Genomic DNA, 25,637 nt, shown 5'->3' with positions numbered 1-25,637 from the left:
GAGCCCAGCATCCTGTCCCCAACAGCGACCAATCCAGGTCAAGGGCACCTGGCAAGCTACCCAAACGTACAATCATTTTATACAAGTTATTCCCGAAGTTGTGGATTTTTCCCAAGTCCATTTAGTAGCAGTCTATGGACTTGTCCTTTAGGAAACCGTCCAACCCCTTTTTAAACTCTGCCAAGCTAACCGCCTTCACCACGTTCTCCAGCAATGAATTCCAGAGTTTAATTATGCGTTGGGTGAAGAAACATTTTCTCCTATTCGCTTTAAATTTACTACACTGTAGTTTCATCGCATGCCCCCTAGTCCTAGTATTTTTGGAAAGCGTAAACAGACACTTCACATCCACCTGTTCCACTCCACTCATTATTTTATATACCTCTATCATGTCTCCCCTCAGCCGTCTCTTCTCCAAGCTGAAAAGCCCTAGCCTCCTTAGTCTTTCTTCATAGGGAAGTCGTCCCATCCCCGCTATCATTTTTGTCGCCCTTCGCTGCACCTTGTCCAGTTCTACTATATCTTTCTTGAGATGCGGCGACCAGAATTGAACAAAATACTCAAGGTGCGGTCGCACCATGGAGTGATACAATGGCATTATAACATCCTCACACCTGTTTTTCATACCTTTCCTAATAATACCCAACATTCTATTCGCTTTCCGAACCGCAGCAGCACACTGAGCAGAAGGTTTCAGTGTATTATCAACTATGACACCTAGATCCCTTTCTTGGTCCATAACTTCTTAGACTTTGCTCCATCCTCGGATGTTCTGGCAGGATCTCTCATGCTTCCACAGTTCCACATTGCTCCTTTCAGAAAAGGAATGGTTTATTCTTGGATCCCAATAATATATCAATGGATTGACAGCTGCTGATTTAGGCACTGGCCGTGGTGCCCCTGGCACATTCTCTCTCCAATTGCTTTCTTTTTCTTCCTTCTCAGGGCAGGTGGATGTTCTCCCATTTCCTTCTCTGGCCAGAATTACTGTAGAAGTATTTCTGATACTCCTCAGAGGTAAAATGTCAATTGACCAAAGAAATTAATTTCCAGATAACACATCTTGTCCTGTATGGGGTTGACGATAAATTTTTTGCGAGTACCGCAAATAGAGTTTCTCTTGTAGAGGGAATCTGTACGCCTTTGAGAGAGGAATGGAAACATGCTCCCAACATACTGACTTCTTCTTGTAGCCACCTAGGTGACATATTCCAAACACTATAATGAAAATAAAATTATTTTTTTCTACCTTTGTTGTCTGGTGACTTTGTTTCTCTGATCATGCTGGTCCAGTATCTGATTCTGCTGCTCTCTATCTGTTCCCTTGACTCCGTTTCCAGGGCTTCCTTTCCATTTATTTCTTTTCTTTCCTCCTTTCTTCTTCATTTCTGGTCCTCCGCAGACTTGACTGTCCAGTGGATCCAGCTTCTGCCTATTTTCTCCATCCATGTGCAGTTTCTCTCCTCAATTCCTTTTCCCTCATCTAATCTCCTTCCTCTATCTTCCCGCCATGTCCAGCATTTCTTCTCTCTCCCTTCCCTCCCCTCCATCCATGACCAGAATTTCTCTTGCTCTCCCCTCCATCCATGTCCTGAAACTCTCCTCTCTCCCCTGCCCCCCCTCTACCCATCCATGCCCAGCAAGTCTCTCCCCTGCCCCCCTCTACCCATCCATGCCCAGCAAGTCTCTCCCCTGCCCCCTCTCCCCATCCATGCCCAGAAAAGTCTCTCCCCTGCCCCCCTCTACCTATCCATGCCCAGCAAGTCTCTCCCCTGCCCCCCTCTCCCCATCCATGCCCAGCAAGTCTCTCCCCTGCCCCCCTCTCCCCATCCATGCCCAGCAAGTCTCTCCCCTGCCCCCCTCTCCCCATCCATGCCCAGCAAGTCTCTCCCCTGCCCCCCTCTCTCCATCCATGCCCATCAAGTCTCTCCCCTGCCCTTCCCTCCTGCTCCCAAACATGTCCAACGAACGATGTCCTTCGCCCCCACCCTCCCCTCCCGCTCCCATCTGTCTTTTTTAATTACCTCCGTCGAAGCGCATGCTATTTAAAGCCCTGCTGCATGCCGGCTGTCTCTCCAGGCTTCCCGTGCTTGCTTCGTTGATGCTCGTGCCCTTAGTCCCGCCTTCGCGGAAAAAGGAAATGACGTCAGAATGACGTCAGAAGGCGGGATTAATGGCGCGAACATCACCGAAGCAAGCAGGGGAAGCCTGGAGAGACGGCCAGCACACAGCAGGGCTTTAAATAGCGCGCGCTTCGACGGAGGTAATTTAAAAAGACAGATGGGAGCGGGAGGGGAGGGTGGGGGGGAGGACATCGTTCGTTGGATATGTTTCGGAGCGGCAGGGGAGGTAAGCATGGCCTGTGATGGCGCCCTCCTGCCATGCTTACCTCCCCTAATGGAGCTGGCTCGCCCCCAACAACAACCGGCTCGCAAGAGCTTTCAAAATTTAACAAGCGGCTCTTGCGAGCCGGACAGAGCCGGCTCCAGCACACCACTGGTTTTGGGGTTTATAGACTTCTTACTTGCTTTCCATGACAGTTTCTGAGTTTCCAAGGTTTATTCAGGATTTACTGTCCTGCCCATCATATTGAATATCTAGGCAGCTTACAGTGTAAACATTTCTTATCATTACACAGAGTGAAGAACTTCTATCTTGAAATTCATCTATCTACTACTACTACTATTTAGCATTTCTATAGCGCTACAAGGCGTACGCAGCGCTGCACAAACATAGAAGAAAGACAGTCCCTGCTCAAAGAGCTTACAATCTAACAATCTTACCTTGCCTTATTCTGATACAGTTCCTCACTTAGTTGAGAAGCTATGTGTCATTGGAGTAAGACAGGGCTTTCTCTTACAGGTCTGGATGTCTTTGACATTTGACTAGAGGTGTACAGCTTTAAGGAATATCTCCTTGTGGGGTAACCAGTTTGTTTTTTCTGCATTTTTTTTTCTCTATATAATGTGAATTTGCCTCTGTAGGCTTTGGCGATCAAGTATTCTGCTTATGATGCTGTAAATATAACTTGCTTCCAGAATTATTCTATCATCAGTCCACTGGTTACCCTTCACTAGATATTTGGCTGTATGATGCTCACTTGGATCCATTTGTATAATTCATCTGCAGATGATCATTCATGCAAAAGAAATCACACATTGCTTTGTCAGTTAAAGTACTGGTTATCTATGCCTGTACAGAGCCTTCAAGGGGTAAGTTACAGGGAGCTAATTTGTTTTTTGATTTTTTTGATTATTTTTTTTTAATCTCCATCCACTGGTAGGCAGGCACAATACCCACTTTTTCTGGATTGGTCTGGTAGGTCTAAAGAAAACTGCATACAACTCATACGTAGTATCTCCTGCCTTCCCTTCCCTTTCACAGTTTTCTTAATGTTTCAATTTCCCAGCGATGCAGGGCATCTGCACCTTTCTTTTCATGGACATGGAAGTCATAATGTCTCCTTATTAATATTTTCACTGTACAGCTGCCATTGCTGGGTACCTTTTCGGGTGAAATCAAATGCATATGTTTTACACAGCTGAGGAGTTTTCAGTGCAGAGAAGTGACAAAGAGAAGGGAGTATCAAAGACAGTCAAATGAAGAAATGAAAGTAGCAGGAGAAGCAGCGGTTTCCTGTTCAGCCAGTAAACATTTTTTTTGTATCAGGGATGTTTTGTGAGTGTGTGGGCATGTGTATTAAACTTAAAGTCAGAAACCCTATAAATATACTGTGTGCTGGTGTTTGGTTTGCCCATTGGGCTCCGAGTCTAACTAGAGTTTAAAAAATGCAAAACAAAAACAAACTGCCAATGATAAGTTGTCAGAGTAATTATTCGCCTACTTTAGACATGGCCAAGTATGTTCCTTGGCATATATTAAGAGAACTTGAGGATTAGAAATTGCCTATGATCCTGATGGAATTTGAGGGGATAGAAACTGGATATAGTGACTCTTGTGATAAGGGTAGGTCATGCCGTGACATGACCTGGCCACCCAAGGGAGCTCTCCCAGGGGGAGGACCTGTGTAATGACCTGAAAGGGGCCGATAGAGGGTGCTTGGAGGGGACCTCAGAGAAGAAGGAAGGATGCTAAGTGGCTGGTGAGCCAAGACCAGAGATATGGACGATGTGGGTTGAGAATCCCGGGGCATGGACCCTAAAGAAGACGCTAAGACAGCTACACCAAAGGAGATACTTATCCTGAAGTTGTGATGATGAATATTGTAACTGTGGTGAGGATCCTAGTGTGAGGCAATACTGGGTCTTTCAAACTAAGATTTGGACTAACAGCCAGGAGGATAGGACTGTAAAGTTGTAGTGGAAGGTGTGGAGGCTCCAAGGTGTGGAGGCTGTTTTAACTGAGATTCCAATTCTTCCCAAGAAGGACTCAGTTGGAAGAGTGTTTTATGACTTATCTGTGTGAAGAAGTCGTCCCCCTACAGATTGGTTAGAAAAGTGTAGAGGAAGCTAATTTGAATAATGATGGAGTCAGAAAGCAACCTGATTTGCATAATATCTTCAGCCTGATAACCAGTGTGACTGAGGGAAAAGTACCAGAACTGTTGTATAATTTTTGAAAGACCTTTCCAGAGGTGTTGGGAGTAAAGAACTGGAGGGGGATAAAAGTCACTCTAAGGTTAAAGAGGAGCCCTAACCTTGACACTGATTGTATTAGGTGCTATAGTGGAGAGCTCTCTCTGAGCAAAATTCTTAAGCTCTGGTGAGCACTGGAGGATTAGGTGGACTGGGACGTGGACCCACAAGGGTCTTATCTCAGTGGACCGGGCTGTGGCCTCTAAAGGCTCATCACACTCTGTATGGGAAATCTGCACTTAATACCGTGTTTCCCCGAAAATAGGACATCCCCCGAAAATAAGACCTACCCAGGTTTTGGTGCCCTTAGTAAATAAAAGGCCTCCCCCGAAAGTAAAGCCTAGCAAAGTCTTATTTTCAGGGGATGTCTTATTTCGGGGAAACACGGTTGGTCTGCCCACCCTCCCTCCGTCGCTCCTGCAACTAACCCCCCACCCGAGATCGCCGCCCCCCCCCTCCATCGCTCCGAAACTAACCTGAAGCCTTCTTTCACTTGCCTTCCAGTTCGCGTCGCAACAAGCAGCAGGGCAGGCCACTCCTTCCTTCCGTGTCCCGCCCTCGCCTGACGTGACGTAACGTAACGTCAGGCGAGGGCGGGGCATGGAAGGAAGGAGAGGCCTGCCCTGCTGCTTGTTGCGACGCGAACTGGAAGGCAAGTGAAAGGAGGCTTCAGGTTAGTTCCGGAGTGACGGAGGGGGGGGGGGCCCGGCGACTTCAGGTGGGGGAGCCATCTTGGGTGGGGGGGTTAGTTGCAGGAGTGATGGAGGGAGGGTGGCCGGGCCAACCGTGTTTCCCCGAAATAAGACATCCCCTGAAAATAAGACCTAGCGCCGTTTTGGGAGCAAAAATTAATATAAGACAGTGTCTTATATTCGGGGAAACACGGTAACGTTCTGCCTGCCTGTTTTGGAAACCACTCTATATTTCATCAGTCAACGTTTTAAAATAAAAATACTAAAAACAGTGGTGAAAATAGTCTCTCATTAATGATTATGCAGTCTCTATGGTCTTGCTCCTTCATTTTTTTTTCCCCACCCAGCAACTTCCTTCTGTTCCCTTGGTCTCTCAGCTCATTCAGAACTAGAGCTAAGATCCGACACCATGACCCCTTATGCACAACCGTAGTCAGAAAACAGGGTAAGCCACCGGGGCCTGACCAGCGTTTTGTCCTACACAGTATTAAAGCCTTGGGAGCAGAGTTCGGTTTGTTTGGCCCCACCAATCAAAAGGATGTTACTCTGCCCCAGTTTGTACTTATGTGGATATAGTCCCCCCTCCCCTTTCCTCAAACAAACCAGTGATTGTCTTAGGCCAGGAGCAAGCATGGGTCTTCTTCCAGTGAGTTACAAAGAATAAATGAAACAAAATGGGCTCTGAATCCAGCTACTAAAAAGAGCTTGTTTAAAAAAAGCCATTATAACCAATGGTTGTCTCTGAGAACACAGATTTACACCTACATGTAAATGTGTGCATTTATTCCATGCATGTACTTGTTCTGTCCAAACTGTGCCCTAATTTATATCTTCATGTTATATATGCCTCTTAGTGGCACTTAAAAACTTAATATAGGGAGATGTTTGGAAGCTTTGTTGATTTATTATCCAGCAAAACAGAAAGGCTACGATCCCAAAATAATCTCCAAGAATGTTGCCTCCTCCCTTAAAACACCTAGAGAAAATCTATTACAGTACAAGGAAAAGAAAGCCACAGACAGAATCCACCTTGTAGTGACATACAACCCAGAGCTAGAAAATTGAGAAAAATCATAAAACATCTATAGCCAGTACTCCAGGAGGATAAACTACTTACTGAAAGAGATATGCCCATCCCCACCAGTGCTGACCTTCCGACAACCACCCAACTTAAAACACAAACTAGTGAGAAGCATGCTCCCGATAGAAACTCCAAAAGATGAGTGGCACACATCCTTGCAATATAGCCAGTTGCAAACTATGCCAAAACATTTCACATTCATAAAGGAAAAGTATACAACATAAAGGAATCCTTCATATGTTCATCTTCCAATGTGGTATATATCATTCAGTGTAAAAAGTGTGATAAGGGGTGCTATATTGGAGAAACAGGCCAGATGCTTAAGACAAGATTCAATTTACATAGACATCACATGAACAATACTGGTGCCAGTAGGGCTCCCACCCCTGTTGGTCAGCATTTTACAGGACCAGGACACTGTACCAGTGACTTCACAGTGAGAATCCTGAAAGGTAACTTTAAAACCATACAAGAACGTAAGACCTTTGAAGTCAGAATTATTAAATATTTTGACACCCACCACACAGGACTTAACAAAGATCTGGGTTTTCTAGCCCATTTTAAACCATAAAATTCTACTGCTTTGTCACCCTCTTATCATCGTGCATATCTCCCTGTCTCTCATCCACCCAGCTCCCCCGTTTCTCACTTAACCCTTCCCATCCTCTTCCTGTGAGACTTTCATTGTAATGCTTTGATGTTTCACTTACAATATAGTGCTTTTTTTTTTTTTTTTTGTAGAAAAAAAGGTGCCGGTACTCATTGTGGGCGGGGTCACCACTTGACTCCACCCCTATTATAAGTACATAAGTACATAAGTACATAAGTAGTGCCATACTGGGAAAGACCAAAGGTCCATCTAGCCCAGCATCCTGTCACCGACAGTGGCCAATCCAGGTCAAGGGCACCTGGCACGCTCCCCAAACGTAAAAACATTCCAGACAAGTTATACCTAAAAATGAGGAATTTTTCCAGTCCATTTAATAGCGGTCTATGGACTTGTCCTTTAGGAATCTATCTAACCCCTTTTTAAACTCCGTCAAGCTAACCGCCCGTACCACGTTCTCCGGCAATGAATTCCAGAGTCTAATTACACGTTGGGTGAAGAAAAATTTTCTCCAATTCGTTTTAAATTTACCACACTGTAGCTTCAACTCATGCCCTCTAGTCCTAGTATTTTGGATAGCGTGAACAGTCGCTTCACATCCACCCGATCCATTCCACTCATTATTTTATACACTTCTATCATATCTCCCCTCAGCCGTCTCTTCTCCAAGCTGAAAAGCCCTAGCCTTCTCAGCCTCTCTTCATAGGAAAGTCGTCCCATCCCCACTATCATTTTCGTCGCCCTTCGCTGTACCTTTTCCAATTCTACTATATCTTTTTTGAGATACGGAGACCAGTACTGAACACAATACTCCAGGTGCGGTCGCACCATGGAGCGATACAACGGCATTATAACATCCGCACACCTGGACTCCATACCCTTCTTAATAACACCCAACATTCTATTCGCTTTCCTAGCCGCAGCAGCACACTGAGCAGAAGGTTTCAGCGTATCATCGACGACGACACCCAGATCCCTTTCTTGATCCGTAACTCCTAACGCGGAACCTTGCAAGACGTAGCTATAATTCGGGTTCCTCTTACCCACATGCATCACTTTGCACTTGTCAACATTGAACTTCATCTGCCACTTGCACGCCCATTCTCCCAGTCTCGCAAGGTCCTCCTGTAATCGTTCACATTCCTCCTGCGACTTGACGACCCTGAATAATTTTGTGTCATCGGCGAATTTAATTACCTCACTAGTTATTCCCATCTCTAGGTCATTTATAAATACATTAAAAAGCCACACCCACATTAGCCACACCCCTTATACCAGCCATGGCGCATATAAACAGACATCATTGAAAATATACTAGTATAGGAGAAAAAACTAACATGATTTTTTTTCACCAGCTCCAGTATACCTAGTGCAAAATAAGACACCATTTGTAAATTCTCAGATTGGACATATTCCAGAAAATAAAATGATTTTTTTCTACCTTTGTTGTCTGGTGACTTTTCTGATCATGCTGGCCCAGTATCCGATTGTGCTGCTATCTGCCCTCTTAACTCCGTTTCCAGGGCTTCCTTTCCATTTATTTCTTTACTTTCCGCCTTTCTTCTTCATTTCTTGCCCTACATCCATAAGTAAAAGCTGAGCCCCATCCAACTAAGTGGCAGGTTCTCACCCAGCACAAGAATTCTGTTTGTATCCATTTTCAAATTCCCCGTCTATTTCGTTTATCAGAAACATTTTGGTGTGAGTTACAGTATAATTTAATCACAGACTAACCAGTTGACTTACCTTCTTGCACAGGAGCAGTGCTTATAACTGTATTTTTGAGGTTGTGTTTCACTTACTATTTGAATGTGATACAATATTTTAAGTATGTTTTTCCACTTCCATTACATTGTATTTTATAGCCCTTCATATAATCACAGGACAATGACAAACTGTGTTCAGACCAGTTATTTAGTGAGCTGTCATTTACTGTTTTTACAGAATTATTCAAAGCTACATTTTGCGGGAAGAAGCTGGTACACTCTCATCGGAGGCCTCGGATTTCAACAAGGTTCATTTGAGTAGACGTGGAGGAATTATGGCTTCTCTGTATACATCGCATCCAGCAGACAGTGGCTTGACCTTAGAGCTGTCTTTAGAGATAAACAGAAAGCTACAAGCTGTGTTAGAAGACACTCTATTAAAAAATATAACCCTGAAGGTAAGTACCCTGCAATTTTCTTGTTAAAAGTTTTCTATAAGGTAGTGTTTGGGGGATTAATAGTAATTGTACATTTGGGTACATCTTACCAGGATCTTGATGCACCTATTTTGACCTTAATATGACCCCAAAGAGACTGACAGGGTTACAAACTGGTTGAGTGGGAGGTGATAAAAGAGCAAAGGGTCATAAATTGATACCAGAGCACTTTACATTTATTCTATGCAGGTACTTTTCTCTGCCCCTAGTGGGCGCACAATCTTAAGTTTTTGTACCTGCAGCAGTGGAGGGTTGAGTAAGTTGCCCAGGATCACAAGGAGCCACAGTGGGAATAGAACCCAGTTCCTCAGGTTCTCAGCCCACTCCACCAGCCATTAGGCTACTCCTCCACTCCAAGGAAAGGGCCACACAGGGATTTTTTGTTTTTGTTACATTTGTACCCCGCACTTTCCCACTCATGGCAGGCTCAATGCGGCTTACATGGGGCAATGGAGGGTTAAGTGACTTGCCCAGAGTCACAAGGAGCTGCCTGTGCCTGAAGTGGGAATCGAACTCACTTCCTCAGTTCCCCAGGACCAAAGTCCACCACCCTAACCACTAGGCCACTCATCCACTGTTGCTACTATTTGAGATTCTACATGGAATGTTGCTATTCCACTAGCAACATTCCATGTAGAAGTCGGCCCTTGCAGATCACCAATGTGGCCGTGCAGGCTTCTACATGGAATGTTGCTAGTGGAATAGCAACATTCCATGTAGAATCTCCAATAGTATCTATTTTATTTTTGTTACATTTGTACCCCGCGCTTTCCCACTCATGGCAGGCTCAATGTGGCTTACATGGGGCAATGGAGGGTTAAGTGACTTGCCCAGAGTCACAAGGAGCTGCCTGTGCCTGAAGTGGGAATTGAACTCAGTTCCTCAGTTCCCCAGGACCAAAGTCCACCACCCTAACCACTAGGCCACTCCTCCTCCACTGTTGCTATTGGAGATTCTATATGGAATGTTGCTATTCCACTAGCAACATTCCATGTAGAAGTCAGCCCTTGCAGATCATCAATGTGGCCATGCAGGCTTCTACATGGAATGTTGCTAGTGGAATAGCAACATTCCATGTAGAATCTCCAATAGTAGCAACATTCCATGTAGAATCTCCAATAGTATCTATTTTATTTTTGTTACATTTGTACCCTGCGCTCATGGCAGGCTCAATGCGGCATACATGGGGCAATGGAGGGTTAAGTGACTTGCCCAGAGTCACAAGGAGCTGCCTGTGCCTGAAGTGGGAATCAAACTCAGTTCCCCAGGACCAAAGTCCACCACCCTAACCACTAGGCCACTCCTCCACTTGGTACTTAGTCTGGTTCTTTTCAACATTTTCATAAGCAATATATTATAGAAGGGCTTTTGGGAAAGAATGTGCTTTTCTGTGGATGACGTTATAATGTGCAACAGGGTAGGCATCCTGGAAAGTATGAATAACCAGAAGAGAAATTTAGTGTAGCTGGAGGAATGATCTAAAACCTGGCAGCTATGATTTAATGCGACAACAATATAGGGTCATTCATTTGGGCTGCAAAAGGGAGCGGTATAATATAGAACAGATAAAAGCCAGAAGGATATTTGTTTGAATAGGAAGGGAAATGACCAGCAGAGAACAGAGGCAAACTTTTGACTACAGACCTACACAGGCTTTTTCCTCCGAAGCATGTTGCTTTCTTCTTAGTAGATTGAGAGTTGCATGAAGAGATTGTAGTTTATTTACCACAGTTTCACAACCACGTTAATGTTTAGAAAGTGGTTTTTTATTCACGGGTGGTTGAGTTCTTTATGTTTAGAAGTGATGTTGTATCGAAGCCAATGATGATATGAGTGAGGCACTGAGCTGTGTCGTAGTGGGAAACGAGGCGCCTCCGAGGCTTCTGTTCACCATTGTGATTCCATACCTATAAGAAAGTATTGGGTTCTGTTTGTATTTTGACACTTAAACCCCCGCAGTTTTTTTTTGTGTTACATTTGTACCCCGCACTTTCCCACTCATGGCAGGCTCAATGCGGTGGGCAATGGAGGGTTAAGTGACATGCCCAGAGTCACAAGGAGCTGCCTGTGCCGGGAATCGAACTCAGTTCCTCAGTTCCCCAGGACCAAAGTCCACCACCCTAACCACTAGGCCACTCCTCCACTCCAATTTTGTGGGACTTAATTTGTCATTCCTCTCCATATGCACCCGAACATTCCATTCCTTTTTATACCTGTTTGACCACCTGAAGGTAAATGACGGTAATCAGATATGATCACTCCCAGGTCTCTTCCCCCCTCCCCCCCCCCCCCCCCCCCCCCATTTTATCTTATTGGCTATTTTGAGGTTTGCATTGCCAGTAATGTGAAAACTAGCAGTACAGAGTTTATACATTTATTAGAAAAAATAGTTACTGTACAAAAATACTTTAACTTTTTTTGTGTTTTAGTTCGGGCCATTCAAAATATAACCAACACTCCAGTATTTATTTCCCAGAGGAGGGAGTATCTGTCATGTAGCATTAATAGGGTCATGGCTGGGAAACTGATGAGTTCTTAGATGTACAGAGGGCATGCTCATTTCATTTAGAAATGTTATGAACAGCTTAAGCCTTGAAATGTATTGTTTAATCAAAATAACCAAAGATTCGTCCACACAAGCTAATAAAGGGTTTCAAAGAAAATTCCCATACATGACGCTTAAATCTCCAAAGGATTTTGTTTAATAAGGCTTTGTAGCTGAAGCTTTATTCTTTATTTCATGAATGATTATTCCAGAAGATATGGAAATGAATCTATGATCAAAGCCTCTCCTTTTATTCCCAGTGGATGACCTGGTGCTTGTCACTTGCGTGGTATGCAATGTAACATCCTCTGTTAATTGCGTGGAAACTTCTCAGCAATCAGACAGATTTCAAACTTTCTGCACATATTACATCATGGTTTTAACTCTTTTCTGGTTTTGAGTTCTTTTTAAGTAAATACCATAACGCTTATCAGAGCTAAGCCCCCCTCTATATGGTTTTGGTTTTAATTAAATCATTATTTAATTTAAAAACAAACTAGAAATGTGGACATGCCAATTTACGAAAATGGACTAGTGCTCTTTCACAAGTGTTATATGCATTCAGTATGATGTTAATATGTACAGCCTAGTTTGTGATTTCACAGTGCTTTTTAAAATGTATTTAACAAGAGGTCTTTATTTCAAAACTAGTAAAACAGGCCCGTTTCTGACACAAATGAAACAGGCGCTAGCAAGGTTTTCCTCGGAGTGTGTATGTTTGAGAGAGAGAGTGTGTGTGAGAGTGACTGTGTGAGAGAGAGAGAGTGAATGTGCGAGTGTGTATATGTGACAAGAGAGTGTGACTGGGTACGAGTGTGTCTGTGAGAGAGAGTGTGTGTGATTGTCCCCTGCCCCCCCTCCAGCCACCCAGCGATTCTCCTTCCTCCCCTGATTACCTCGGTCGAAGCGGCCGCATCATTGAAAGCCCTGCCCGTCTCCAGCCTTCCCTTTGAGTTCGTTCCCTCAGAGTCCCGCCCTCGTGGAAAGAGGAAATGATGTCAGAAGGCGGGACTCTGAGGGAACGAACTCGAAGGGAAGGCTGGAGACGGGCAGGGCTTTCAATGACGCGGCCGCTTCGACCGAGGTAATCAGGGGAGCGAGGAGAATCGCTGGGGGGCAGGGGAGAGAGGAGAATCGCTGGGTGGCTCGGGAGAGACTTGTGAAGTGACGCATGCGCAGAACAACCTCTGATACGTCCTTCATGCTGGTGACGTCGCGTTCCTTTGCCTAGCAACTCTGCAGCGTTCCCTTCCCTCTCACTGTTTCGCCCTCGACGTCATCACGTTTTGACGCGAGGGCGGGACAGAGAGAGATGGTTACAGAGTTACGAACCCTTACAAACCCTTCACTGCAGTGTGCCACGGAGTCAGCTTCAGAACGTTGGAGGTGCAAATTATTATAGTAGATCTGTAATTTACAAATAACAAGCATCATATAGCAAATGATACAGGTAAACTGCAGATAAAGTTTATAACAAATCCAAATCTACGGAACCTCCAAGTTTAGGGCATCTTTTACTAAGGCTCGTTCACGGTTTTAGCGCCTGCTAAACATTACAGACGCCCATAGGAATGCATTGGCATCTCTAACGGTTAGCGCGCCCACAATTATAGCGTGCACCAAAAACGTGAGTGCGCCTTAGTAAAAGAACCTCTTAGTCATTTTCATATAATACAGAGAAAAAGTAAAGAGCACAGAAAATTGAAAAGGGGAAAAGAGGACCTTATAGCTACACCAGTGGTTCCCAAACCTGGTCTAGCCAGTCAGGATACCCACAATAAATATTCATGAGAGAGATTTATTTATTTGTGACATTTGTATCTTACATTATTCCAAACAAGTTTGAGTTCAATGCGGCTTACAATAAACAGTATAGGATACATAACAAAGATTAATGCATAAGAAAGTAATTTGTTGTACTCACTCTGCTGCTCCCCAGTATCTCTCCACACTCGTCCTTCCCTACACCCCTTCCCGTGCACTCCGCTCCATGGATAAATCCTTCTTATCTGTTCCCTTCTCCACTACTGCCAACTCCAGACTTCGCGCCTTCTGTCTCGCTGCACCCTACGCCTGGAATAAACTTCCTGAGCCCCTACGTCTTGCCCCATCCTTGGCCACCTTTAAATCTAGACTGAAAGCCCACCTCTTTAACATTGCTTTTGACTCGTAACCACTTGTAACCACTCGCCTCCACCTACCCTCCTCTCTTCCTTCCCGTTCACATTAATTGATTTGATTTGCTTACTTTATTTATTTTTTGTCTATTAGATTGTAAGCTCTTTGAGCAGGGACTGTCTTTCTTCTATGTTTGTGCAGCGCTGCGTACACCTTGTAGCACTATAGAAATGCTAAATAGTAGTAGTAGTAGCAGTTTTAGCTAAGGATGTTTCTTAGCAGTCAGCTGTACAAAGTTGCCCACCTGTAGTGCTCTAGCAGTGGTTACCAGTATCACGCTGCACTAACACGTTTTGAAATATATGCACAGATTGAAGTTCTGTCTACAGAAATAGAAGCCTTGATGTGTTCTTTCCCATAGCGTCTGATGGGCAGAATTGCCTCAATGTTGCTAGGCTCCCCAATTCATTCATCATGTCCTTTACAGATGGTAGATGTAGGGCCAGCCATAGGTATTTTAAAAATTAAGAATTGGAGGGGGAGTTTTTTCCCCCTATTGCTTATTTTAGTTATTTTAATGCCTTTTATTTTAAAAACAAAGAAGGCAGGAAAAACCCCATTTTATATTTTACTCAGTCTTAGTTAAAATTAGCTGTTTGCTGCTTTGGACCCATTATTAGGGATTAAGGGGGTCATTTACTAAGGTGAACTAGTGATTTTACTATGCACTAGAAGAGGCCTTCTAGCATGAAAATGCATGCTGGACAGGGCTCACCATTCCTCCCCAATGGTCTGCAAACCCTAACGCCAGCTCCGAGCTGGCATAGTGTTTGCTGCGGCCAGCGTACCAATTTTTGGTGCACTGGTCGCTGATCATTGGGGATGAATAGGTATAGCCCTGTTCTGCATGCATTTGCATGCTAGTTGCATTCAGAGCCCGCAAGCACGTTGTTTCACACGCTCGGGGGGGCTCTGATCATGGGGCGGTAGCAAACACAGGAGCTAGTATGTCACTAACAGCCTCTAGAGCCTGATCATCGGCCCATTAGTGTGCATATAATTTTCATGCTGTTAATGTTGAATATTGGTTGGTAATTCTGATTCGGTGTTCAGCTGGTGTTTTTTTTTAGCGCTGTTTCCTACTGCTCCAGAGTTCTGTGCATCTTCTCCTGAGAGTCTTCCTTAAATCTTGACTATCTCACCCAGACATTAGTAATAGAATGGGACTTGTAGAGAGCGGTGAACCTGGCTCCTTCAAGTTCAGTATGAAATAGCAAAACTTGTCAAATTTGAATCCTGTGCTTTGCCATCGCTGACTTTGGCTTTTTCTCTTCTCCCTTTTTCTGTTTGAAGGAAAATCTGCAAACACTAGGAACAGAAATAGAACGGCTTATTAAGCACCAGCGTGAACTGGAACGAAGGGTGTAACAAAGCGAAACTAAAAACACAGTTGGAGCGTTCAGCAGAGCCAAGCAAGTGCTATAGGCGGTCTTGCTGTTTCTCCTTTGGGATCTAAGACAGCCATGGATTTCTAAGCATTCACTGTGCGCTTCCTGCTTAGGAAAACTTACTCCTTCAGAATTCTTGCACGTTGTTTTTTGTTTTTTTTTTAAAACATAGAAAAGCATTCCTGAGGGTGAATTTGCTTGGTTTATTTTTTTAAGACATCAAAACCTGTGCTGTCATCATATCTGTGAAACAAAATAATAATTCTGCACCCAAAACTTCAGCACACTTTTCTCTTACGTTGCTTGTGATTTTATGGCATGGTTGCAGTGTCCCATCAGAATAATGTCATGGCTAACCATGCGAAGATCACACTGCTCTCCTGTTTGACCCTGCTGTAGATGCGAGATCAGCAAGGACACGAAGGAGCACTGAGGAAGAACATTTTTCTTTTGTATGCTCACAACAGCAGAATTTCTCCAGGGAGAGACCTCGTCCAAGAGGAAGAGTCAAGGACTATGACGGGATTAGTTTGAATTTTTTAAAAAATTAATGTAATAATTTCTCCTCATCGTACAGATGTCTTCAAAAATGTCACGTGATTCACAAGTATTTTACAAAGGCCAAGAAAAAACCTAAGACAATGAAACGGTAATAATTGATCTCATGGTTAAGTAGATGATGAGGTGGTCATACATACATCCTCTCCGATTCTCCATGGGTGCCACAATAGAGGTGCTAGGTGCAGGAAAGATGTTTAAGCAAAGCATGTCTTTGGCATGACATCCTAGATTTAAGCCTGGTGCATGCATTTTAATATTCTATCATTAGGGTTTTTTTTTTGCCATTTTTTTAAATTCTTTGTACATAAAACGAATTCATAAATATGCAAGTACTTGACACATATAAGGTTAGGTATTTAATGAATAGCACATACAGCTAAGGGATAATGATAAAAGGGATACGCTCCATTTAAATGCCCCATGGTGTATTGTAACAGCTGTGCTAAATTCTCTTTAGTTTGCTGTGCTGAGTAGAAAATCTGTCTCTTGAGGTCTCACATGGTTCCCCAGAACATGGCATGGATTTAGAACCAGGAGCAGAGCCAAAATTCCAACCAAAGCATCCTACTGTGGTTGAAAATGGTGAATGACTACAAAAAGATAAGCCCAAGTATAAAAACACAAACCTAATTGTAAGTATACTTGTCCTTCATCATAGTGGGCCATTACCCTGGCAGCTGCATTCTGAATTGTTTTTAATTCCAAAGTCTTGACCAGCATAGCGTTGTGTTACCATGCAAAATGCTCTTGCAGAGAGGGTGGAAAAAATATTAAGGAATGAGAGCGTTCGGTGAGCTCTTGTTTTCTCTGTCACCTTTTTACTTTGAGAGTGAGACACTGCTGTTGTAAGCAGTATGCTGTCTTGTGATAGGATTTCCCAGGTGGTTGGTCGATTGACCATAGTCTAACAACAAAAGTCTTGCACTTTGATAACAGCTTAGTATTATTCATGGTTCCTCCTATTTCCCTTAAAATGGGCATCTATTTTATGCCGAAATTGGGTGGCGGAGCAGGTGGGGGGAAGAGGGGTTGGTGGTTGGGAGGCGAGGATAGTGGAGGGTAGACTTATACGGTCTGTGCCAAAGCCGGTGATGGGAGGTGGGACTGGTGGTTGGGAGGCGGGAAGTACTGCTGGGCAGACTTGTATGGTCTGTGCCCTGAAAAAGGCAGGTACAAATCAAGGTAAGGTATACACATATGAGTTTGTCTTGTTGGGCAGACTGGATAGACCGTGCAGGTCTTTTTCTGCCGTCATCTACTATGTTACTATGCTTTCCAGAATGAACTAGCATGATTCTTTGCTTTTATGTGGTTTTCCTGTGTGTTTGGGGGAAATGCCTCCCTTTAAAACATCCAGAAGTGACGATGTAAAAAATAAGAGAATCTTCTGAAAATGTTTTAAAATTTTAGCATAACATCGCATTTTGCCTTTGAGCCATGAAGAGGAAAATTATTTTATGAAGAATCGTCTTTGGAATGTTGCTGGGCTACTTGATCCATTCAATCATGATCCTCACAGCACAGGAATTTTTCAAAATGCGGGTTTTTCTGGAATTTTTGTTCAGTTACTTCTTTGCCTTTAGAAACAAAATATCCTGAATGGAAAGTTTTGAGATTTTCATTTTAAAATACAATTTACTTTTGCAGATATCAAAGAATACTAAGGGATTGTCCGTATCCATGTTCATCTTTGTCATTTTCATATGTTTGAAATTATGTTGGATTTGTAAATATGAAGTATGTGTATTTTGGAAAGTGACGTTTTATTTTAATGTTGAGCATGACAGCGATGTGGTTTTGCTTTGCATTTGTACAAAAAAAAATTGTGAATGATGTAAAGCAGGGTTGTGCAAATGGGATAAGTGCAATCATACTGTATATGAGATCAGTGGAATCATCGCTTTTGGCATCTTTTCATTACAGCTTTTAATATAATTTACTGAATAGGACTTATCTCCCTATCTTATGAGCATGCTGAAAACCATTCAGCACATTCATCTGAAAACAGTGGTTGATCCAGTGCTTTTCAGTTTAATACTTTTCATTTATAAAATTTGCATGTGACGCTGATATATCTTCCTTCCACAGCACCTTACTTAGAACAGGATTTTTAAAAATTAAGACTTGCATTGGTTTACACCACAGAAGGTCTAAGAAAACAGCACTCCATATCTGTGACTTCGAAGCATTTGGCTTTGTTACTGGAGAAGTGCAAGGAAAGAGTCTTCTAAACCTATTGCAAGTGGGCCTTTTTTTGTTCATATTCTTGTGCAGACGCGCACAAACGCAGCCCTAAGGAATCGGGGCACTGCCCAGTTTGCTTTAATATTTATTGGACAGTTCAGTAGAATTCTTTAAGTATACTGGTTATCTATCTGGCATCACGCATGCAACCTCAGTCCTGGACATTTGGGAGATGTGCAGTACATGTTTCGTAAAAAAAGAAGTAAAACCAAAGCAAATCCAGGGCAAGCGGTACCGTTAAGCCTGGTTTAAAAAAATATGAACATTAGAACCAGAGGTGCGGTACTCAGCCACCGAATGTCTGTACTGTCTGTGACAAAAGAGTGCGGACTCACAGAGTTTTGTTCCTGTGTGCCGGGACCATCATGGTATATCATAAAAGGTTAAAACAGCAGTCCGCAAAGATGCAAATATTTTCATAAAGTGTAATCACTCTCTTTTGACTGTATTATGCTGCTATATTAAATAGTGTTATGCAATTTATAGGGCTTGATTGTGCCTGCATGAAAAACACTCCAGCCAATGTCTATCAGCGCCTCGGTGGGCCCACGCATTGTTAAATTCTTTAGGACTGGTACTAAACCTCCAGTTTCAGGCTTAAAGGGGGTAATTTGGTAACTTCATAAGCTGCCTAGTTTTAAGCAGGAATGACGTACGTTTCATGGTGCATACCATGGGTGTGCAAGGGATGGATCATGGGTGCAGGTCCACCCTAACCTTATGCGTGTGGATGATAAAAACCCCTTGATTTACATATGTACTTGTGGAAAGGGTGCATTAACATTTCCACCAGCCCTCAAGTCAGTGTAAGTACTGGTGTCTGCACATTGTCTTGCACCTGCACTAGTAGTTAAGTCCAGTAGGCACATATTAGGCGTTAACAAAGCATGATGTAATATTACCCTCTATATTTATTTCTTACATTTGTATCCACATTTTCTATTTTGCAGGCTCAATATGGCTTACATAGTACCATAAAGGGCGTTTGCCAAGTCCGGTAGAGAAACAAATACATAGTGATGTGGTCGATTAAGGTTCAGGCACAATGGGGATCGAAGAGAGAAGAGGTTATATGGAGGGGCAAAAGATGGCCGGCCATCTTTTGTTTTGATAATACGGTTGGGGCTGGCCAAATATCAAAGATGGCCGGGTTTGAGATGGCCGGCATCGGTTTTCGCCCATAATGGAAACTAATGCCAGCCATCTCAAACCTGGCCAAATCCAAGGCATTCGGTCATGGGAGGAGCCAGCATTTGTAGTGCACTGGTCCCCCTGACATGCCAGGACACCAACCGGGCACCCTAGGGGGCACTTCTAAAAAAAAAAATTAAAATAGCTCCCAGGTGCATAGCTCCCTTACCTTGAGTGCTGAGCCCCCCAAATCCCCCCCAAAACCCACTCCCTACAATTGTACACCATTACCATAGCCCTTATGGGTGAAGGGGGACACCTAGATCTGGGTACATTGGGGGGGGGGGGGGTTGGAGGGCTCCCATTTACCACCCCAAGTGTAACAGGTAGGGGGAGATGGGCCTGGGTCCACCTGCCTGAAGTGCACTGTACCCACTAAAAACTGCTCCAGGGACCTGCATACTGCTGTCAGGGAGCTGGGTATGACATTTCAGGCTGGCATAGAGGCTGACAAAAAAGATTTTTTTTTGGGGGGGGGGGGGGGTGGGGGGGGGGGGGTTGGTGACCACTGGGGGGGAGTAAGGGGAGGTGATCCCCGATTCCCTCTGGTGGTCATCTGGTCAATTGGGGCACTTTTACGAGACTTGGTCCTGAAAATAAATGGACCAAGTGAAGCCGGCGAAATGCTCGTCAGAGCCGGCCATCTTTTTTCCGTTATCAGCTGAAGCCGGCCATCTCGTAACCACGCCCCTTCCCACCCCCATCCTGCCTTCGCTACCCTGCCGAAACGCCCCCTTGAAGTTTGGCCGGCTCTGCGACGGAAAGCAGTTGGAGCCGGCCAAAATCGGCTTTCCATTATACCGATTTGGCTGGCTTCAGGAGATGGCCGGCCATCTCCCGATTTGTGTCTGAAGATGGCCGGCGATCTCTTTCGAAAATAAGCTGGATAGTGTCCATTACGAGCTTCGGTTTTGCTGTGTTGCAGAGTGTAGGCATTTATGTTGGGTCGGTAGGGTATGCCTTTTTGAACGGGTTGGTTTTTAGTGATTTCCTGAAGTTTAGATGGTCGTAGGTTGTTTTCACAGCTTTTGTCCTCATGTGCTCAAGCTCTTTTCAGTGAAGTGCTAGATCTCCTTGACAAGTGCCACTCCGTTTCCTTATTACTGACATGAACGTAAGTGGAGGTGGAACGTATAGATTGCCCCTATTTGATTGTCTGTACATTTGTCCTTTAGATTGTAAGCTCCTTGAGCAGGGACTGTCCTTCTATGTTAAATTGTACAGCGCTGCGTAACCCTAGTAGCGCTTTAGAAATGTTAAGTAGTAGTATGTCAGGATAAATGAATATGTACAACTGTTGTGTAGCCCTGTAGAGAGTGTTCGTATGTCAGAGTGGAGACCGCATTCATGCTTTCAGCAAGTGTTTGTACAGTTATTCAGGTGGACTGGGACGGGCCAGTGCTGGCGCACCTTTAGAAGCCCTAAGGGCGTGGCAAGAGGACTGTACAACATGTGTTATGATGCAGACCTCTGATTATCTGAGGGAATTTTGGTTAGCGTCTTCTGACTTTAGACATTTGAGCAGTTATTTACAGTTTAAAGGGCAATATAAGGAATCGAAAACATTTTTTCAAAAACAGGACCCAAACTCTAAAGTACCAGCAACGTGAAAGACATTCAAGTTGGTTTAAAGGATGGAGCGTGTTTTATTAAGCAAGTGTATTTTATGAACGGCAGGCATTTTTCTGTTTTTATGTGTGTGATAGTTAATGCACTCTCTGCTCTGTCCTGCAATATACTGTAATGGATATTGCCAAGTGAGGATGTTTCTGCTTAAATTAAAAAGAAAGAAAGAGCTACAGACACTTATGTTATAAGTTTTGTCTAACATATATCCATTATTGCAGAAGCATGTTCAAAATAAATGTGAAAAGTTTTTGCAGAAAAACCACTGGGGCTGTGTACGTAGAGCTCTTAGCTGGTGTATGTATTTGTCACTTGTTTGAGGTGTCTTTGTTACTGTATTTTATGTACAGGTACATACATATATTTGTAACCCTTTTGTGCAATACCCTATCCTTACTCATTTCACCACATTCAAATCCATTACACACGCCAGTTAGGACAGGGGGAAACAGGAGGCTGCTGCCGGAGCCTCGCTGTCACTGAACACTAAGATAGTTCTTCAGCACGATTTCTGCTATATGACTCCTTCAAAAGGAGAACTCAGCATTCATTACCCACATGCCAGCTGGAGATCCTGTTTGCATGTATAAACACAAAGCATGGATAAGGAGAAGCCGAATTCAGACCTCTGCATGGGGGTACTTTCCATGGGTAGAAACCCCCGAATCAAGCAATTGGGATGATTTTTTTTTGTCTTTCTAGATGAATACAGCACCTTATACAACTGTAGATGTTGGATTTAAGTTGGATTCATAGTGTGTGATTCTTTGAATCAATTACATTATTGGCAATTAATTTGTAGATAATTGGTTTCTGTACAAATGAAGATTTTAAAGATGACCTGATTCTATACATTCTGTATATATTGTACTTTGAATTAATAAATAATATGCACACATACAAAAATTGAGAAATGACTGTTCTTATTTTAAGAAACCATGGGGAAGTAACGTGTGGCAGATATGACCCCCCCCTCCCGGTTCTTATTTTAAGAAACCATGGGGAAGTAACATGTGTGGCAGATATGACCCCCCCCCCCCCTCCCGGTTCTTATTTTAAGAAACCATGGGGAAGTAACATGTGTGGCAGATATGACCCCCCCCTCCCGGTTCTTATTTTAAGAAACCATGGGGAAGTAACGTGTGGCAGATATGACCCCCCCCCTCCCGGTTCTTATTTTAAGAAACCATGGGGAAGTAACATGTGTGGCAGATATGACCCCCCCCCCTCCCGGTTCTTATTTTAAGAAACCATGGGGAAGTAACATGTGTGGCAGATATGACCCCCCCCCCCTCCCGGTTCTTATTTTAAGAAACCATGGGGAAGTAACGTGTGTGGCAGATATGACCCCCCCCCCCCCCGTTCTTATTTTAAGAAACCATGGGGAAGTAACATGTGTGGCAGATATGACACCCCCCCCCCCACGTTCTTATTTAAGAAACCATGGGGAAGTAACGTATGGCAGATATGACCCCCCCCCCCCCGTTCTTATTTTAAGAAACCATGGGGAAGTAACGTGTGGCAGATATGACCCCCCCTCCCCGTTCTTTTAAGAAACCATGGGGAAGTAACGTGTGGCAGATATGACCCCCCCTCCCCGTTCTTCTTTTAAGAAACCATGGGGAAGTAACGTGTGGCAGATATGACCCCCCCCCCCCCCCCGTTTTTATTTTAAGAAACCATGGGAAAGTAACATGTGTGGCAGATATGACCCCCCCCCCCCCCGTTCTTATTTTAAGAAACTATGGGGAAGTAACGTGTGGCAGATATGACCCCCCCTCCCTGTTCTTCTTTTAAGAAACCATGGGGAAGTAACGTGGCAGATATGACCCCCCCCCCCGTTCTTATTTTAAGAAACAATGGGGAAGTAACAGATATGACCCCCCCCCCCCGTTCTTATTTTAAGAAACCATGGGGAAGTAACAGATATGACCCCCCCCCCCCCCGTTCTTATTTTAAGAAACCATGGGGAAGTAACGTGTGGCAGATATGACCCCCCCCTCCCGGTTCTTATTTTAAGAAACCATGGGGAAGTAACATGTGTGGCAGATATGACCCCCCCCCCCCCCGGTTCTTATTTTAAGAAACCATGGGGAAGTAACGTGTGTGGCAGATATGACCCCCCCCCCCCCCCCCCGTTCTTATTTTAAGAAACCATGGGGAAGTAACATGTGTGGCAGATATGACCCCCCCCCCCGTTCTTATTTTAAGAAACCATGGGGAAGTAACATGTGTGGCAGATATGACCCCCCCCCCCACGTTCTTATTTTAAGAAACCATGGGGAAGTAACGTGTGGCAGATATGACCCCCCCCCCGTTCTTATTTTAAGAAACCATGGGGAAGTAACGTGTGGCAGATATGACCCCCCCTCCCCGTTCTTCTTTTAAGAAACCATGGGAAGTAACGTGTGGCAGATATGACCCCCCCCCCCCCGTTCTTATTTTAAGAATCCATGGGAAAGTAACATGTGTGGCAGATATGACCCCCCCCCCCCCCCCGTTCTTATTTTAAGAAACTATGGGAAGTAACGTGTGGCAGATATGACCCCCCCTCTCTGTTCTTATTTTAAGAAACCATGGGGAAGTAATGTGGCAGATATGCCCCCCCCCCCCCCGTTCTTATTTTAAGAAACCATGGGGAAGTAACAGATATGACCCCCCCCCGTTCTTATTTTAAGAAACCATGGGTAAGTAACAGATATGACCCCCCCTCCCCGTTCTTATTTTAAGAAACCATGGGGAAGTAACGTGTGGCAGATATGACCCCCCCTCCCCGTTCTTATTTTAAGAAACCATGGGGAAGTAACGTGTGGCAGATACGACCCCCCCCCCCCCCGGTTCTTATTTTAAGAAACCATGAGGAAGTAACATGTGTGGCAGATATGACCCCCCCCCCCTCCCGGTTCTTATTTTAAGAAACCATGGGGAAGTAACGTGTGGCAGATATGACCCCCCCTCCCTGTTCTTATTTTAAGAAACCATGGGGAAGTAACATGTGTGGCAGATATGACCCCCCCCCCCCGGTTCTTATTTGAAGAAACCATGGGGAAGTAACGTGTGGCAGATATGACCCCCCCCCCCCCCGTTCTTATTTTAAGAAACTATGGGGAAGTAACGTGTGGCAGATATGACCACCCCCCCCCCCCCCCGTTCTTATTTTAAGAAACCATGGGGAAGTAACGTGTGTGGCAGATATGACCCCCCCCCCCCCCGTTCTTATTTTAAGAAACCATGGGGAAGTCACGTGTGTGGCAGATATGACCCCCCCCCCCCCGTTCTTATTTTAAGAAACTATGGGGAAGTAACGTGTGGCAGATATGACCCCCCCTCCCTTCTTATTTTAAGAAACTATGGGGAAGTAACGTGTGGCAGATATGACCCCCCCCCCTCCCGGTTCTTATTTTAAGAAACTATGGGGAAGTAACGTGTGGCAGATATGACCCCCCCCCCTCCCTTCTTTTAAGAAACTATGGGGAAGTAACGTGTGGCAGATATTCCCCCCCTCCCCCCGTTCTTATTTTAAGAAACTATGGGGAAGTAACGTGTGGCAGATATGACCCCCCTCCCTTATTTTAAAAAACCATGGGGAAGTAACGTGTGGCAGATATGACCCCCTCTCCCGGTTCTTATTTTAAGAAACCATGGGGAAGTAACATGTGTGGCAGATATGACCCCCCCCCCCCGTTCTTATTTTAAGAAACCATGGGGAAGTAACGTGTGGCAGATATGACCCCCCCCCCCGTTCTTATTTTAAGAAACCATGGGGAAGTAACGTGTGGCAGATATGACCCCCCCTCCCCGTTCTTCTTTTAAGAAACCATGGGGAAGTAACGTGTGGCAGATATGACCCCCCCCCCCCCGTTCTTATTTTAAGAATCCATGGGAAAGTAACATGTGTGGCAGATATGACCCCCCCCCCCCGTTCTTATTTTAAGAAACTATGGGGAAGTAACGTGTGGCAGATATGACCCCCCCTCTCTGTTCTTCTTTTAAGAAACCATGGGGAAGTAATGTGGCAGATATGACCCCCCCCCCCCCCGTTCTTATTTTAAGAAACCATGGGGAAGTAACAGATATGACCCCCCCCCCCGTTCTTATTTTAAGAAACCATGGGTAAGTAACAGATATGACCCCCCCTCCCCGTTCTTATTTTAAGAAACCATGGGGAAGTAACGTGTGGCAGATATGACCCCCCCTCCCCGTTCTTATTTTAAGAAACCATGGGGAAGTAACATGTGTGGCAGATATGACCCCCCCCCCCCGGTTCTTATTTTAAGAAACCATGAGGAAGTAACATGTGTGGCAGATATGACCCCCCCCCCCTCCCGGTTCTTATTTTAAGAAACCATGGGGAAGTAACGTGTGGCAGATATGACCCCCCCTCCCTGTTCTTATTTTAAGAAACCATGGGGAAGTAACATGTGTGGCAGATATGACCCCCCCCCGGTTCTTATTTGAAGAAACCATGGGGAAGTAACGTGTGGCAGATATGACCCCCCCCCCCCGTTCTTATTTTAAGAAACTATGGGGAAGTAACGTGTGGCAGATATGACCCCCCCCCCCCCCCCCCGTTCTTATTTTAAGAAACCATGGGGAAGTAACGTGTGTGGCAGATATGACCCCCCCTCCCTTCTTATTTTAAGAAACTATGGGGAAGTAACGTGTGGCAGATATGACCCCCCCCCCCTCCCGGTTCTTATTTTAAGAAACTATGGGGAAGTAACGT

General features: G+C 44.5%; 1 protein-coding gene across 1 annotated transcript in view; it reads left to right on the top strand.

Moving 5' to 3' along the window:
- Positions 1-15,427, top strand: part of LOC115459592 (coiled-coil domain-containing protein 186-like) — a 193,876-nt gene extending 178,449 nt beyond the window's left edge. The window contains exons 16-17 of the mRNA XM_030189400.1: positions 8,920-9,139; positions 15,195-15,427. Of these exons, the coding sequence (XP_030045260.1) occupies positions 8,920-9,139; positions 15,195-15,269 (295 nt within the window). The 3' untranslated portion in view covers positions 15,270-15,427. The remainder of the gene's footprint in view (positions 1-8,919; positions 9,140-15,194) is intronic.
- The last annotated feature ends 10,210 nt before the right edge of the window (positions 15,428-25,637 follow it).

The sequence above is a fragment of the Microcaecilia unicolor genome, unplaced genomic scaffold (assembly GCF_901765095.1).
Source record: "Microcaecilia unicolor unplaced genomic scaffold, aMicUni1.1, whole genome shotgun sequence".
NCBI lineage: Eukaryota > Metazoa > Chordata > Amphibia > Gymnophiona > Siphonopidae > Microcaecilia > Microcaecilia unicolor.
This window is presented reverse-complemented; position numbering and strand designations above follow the sequence as displayed.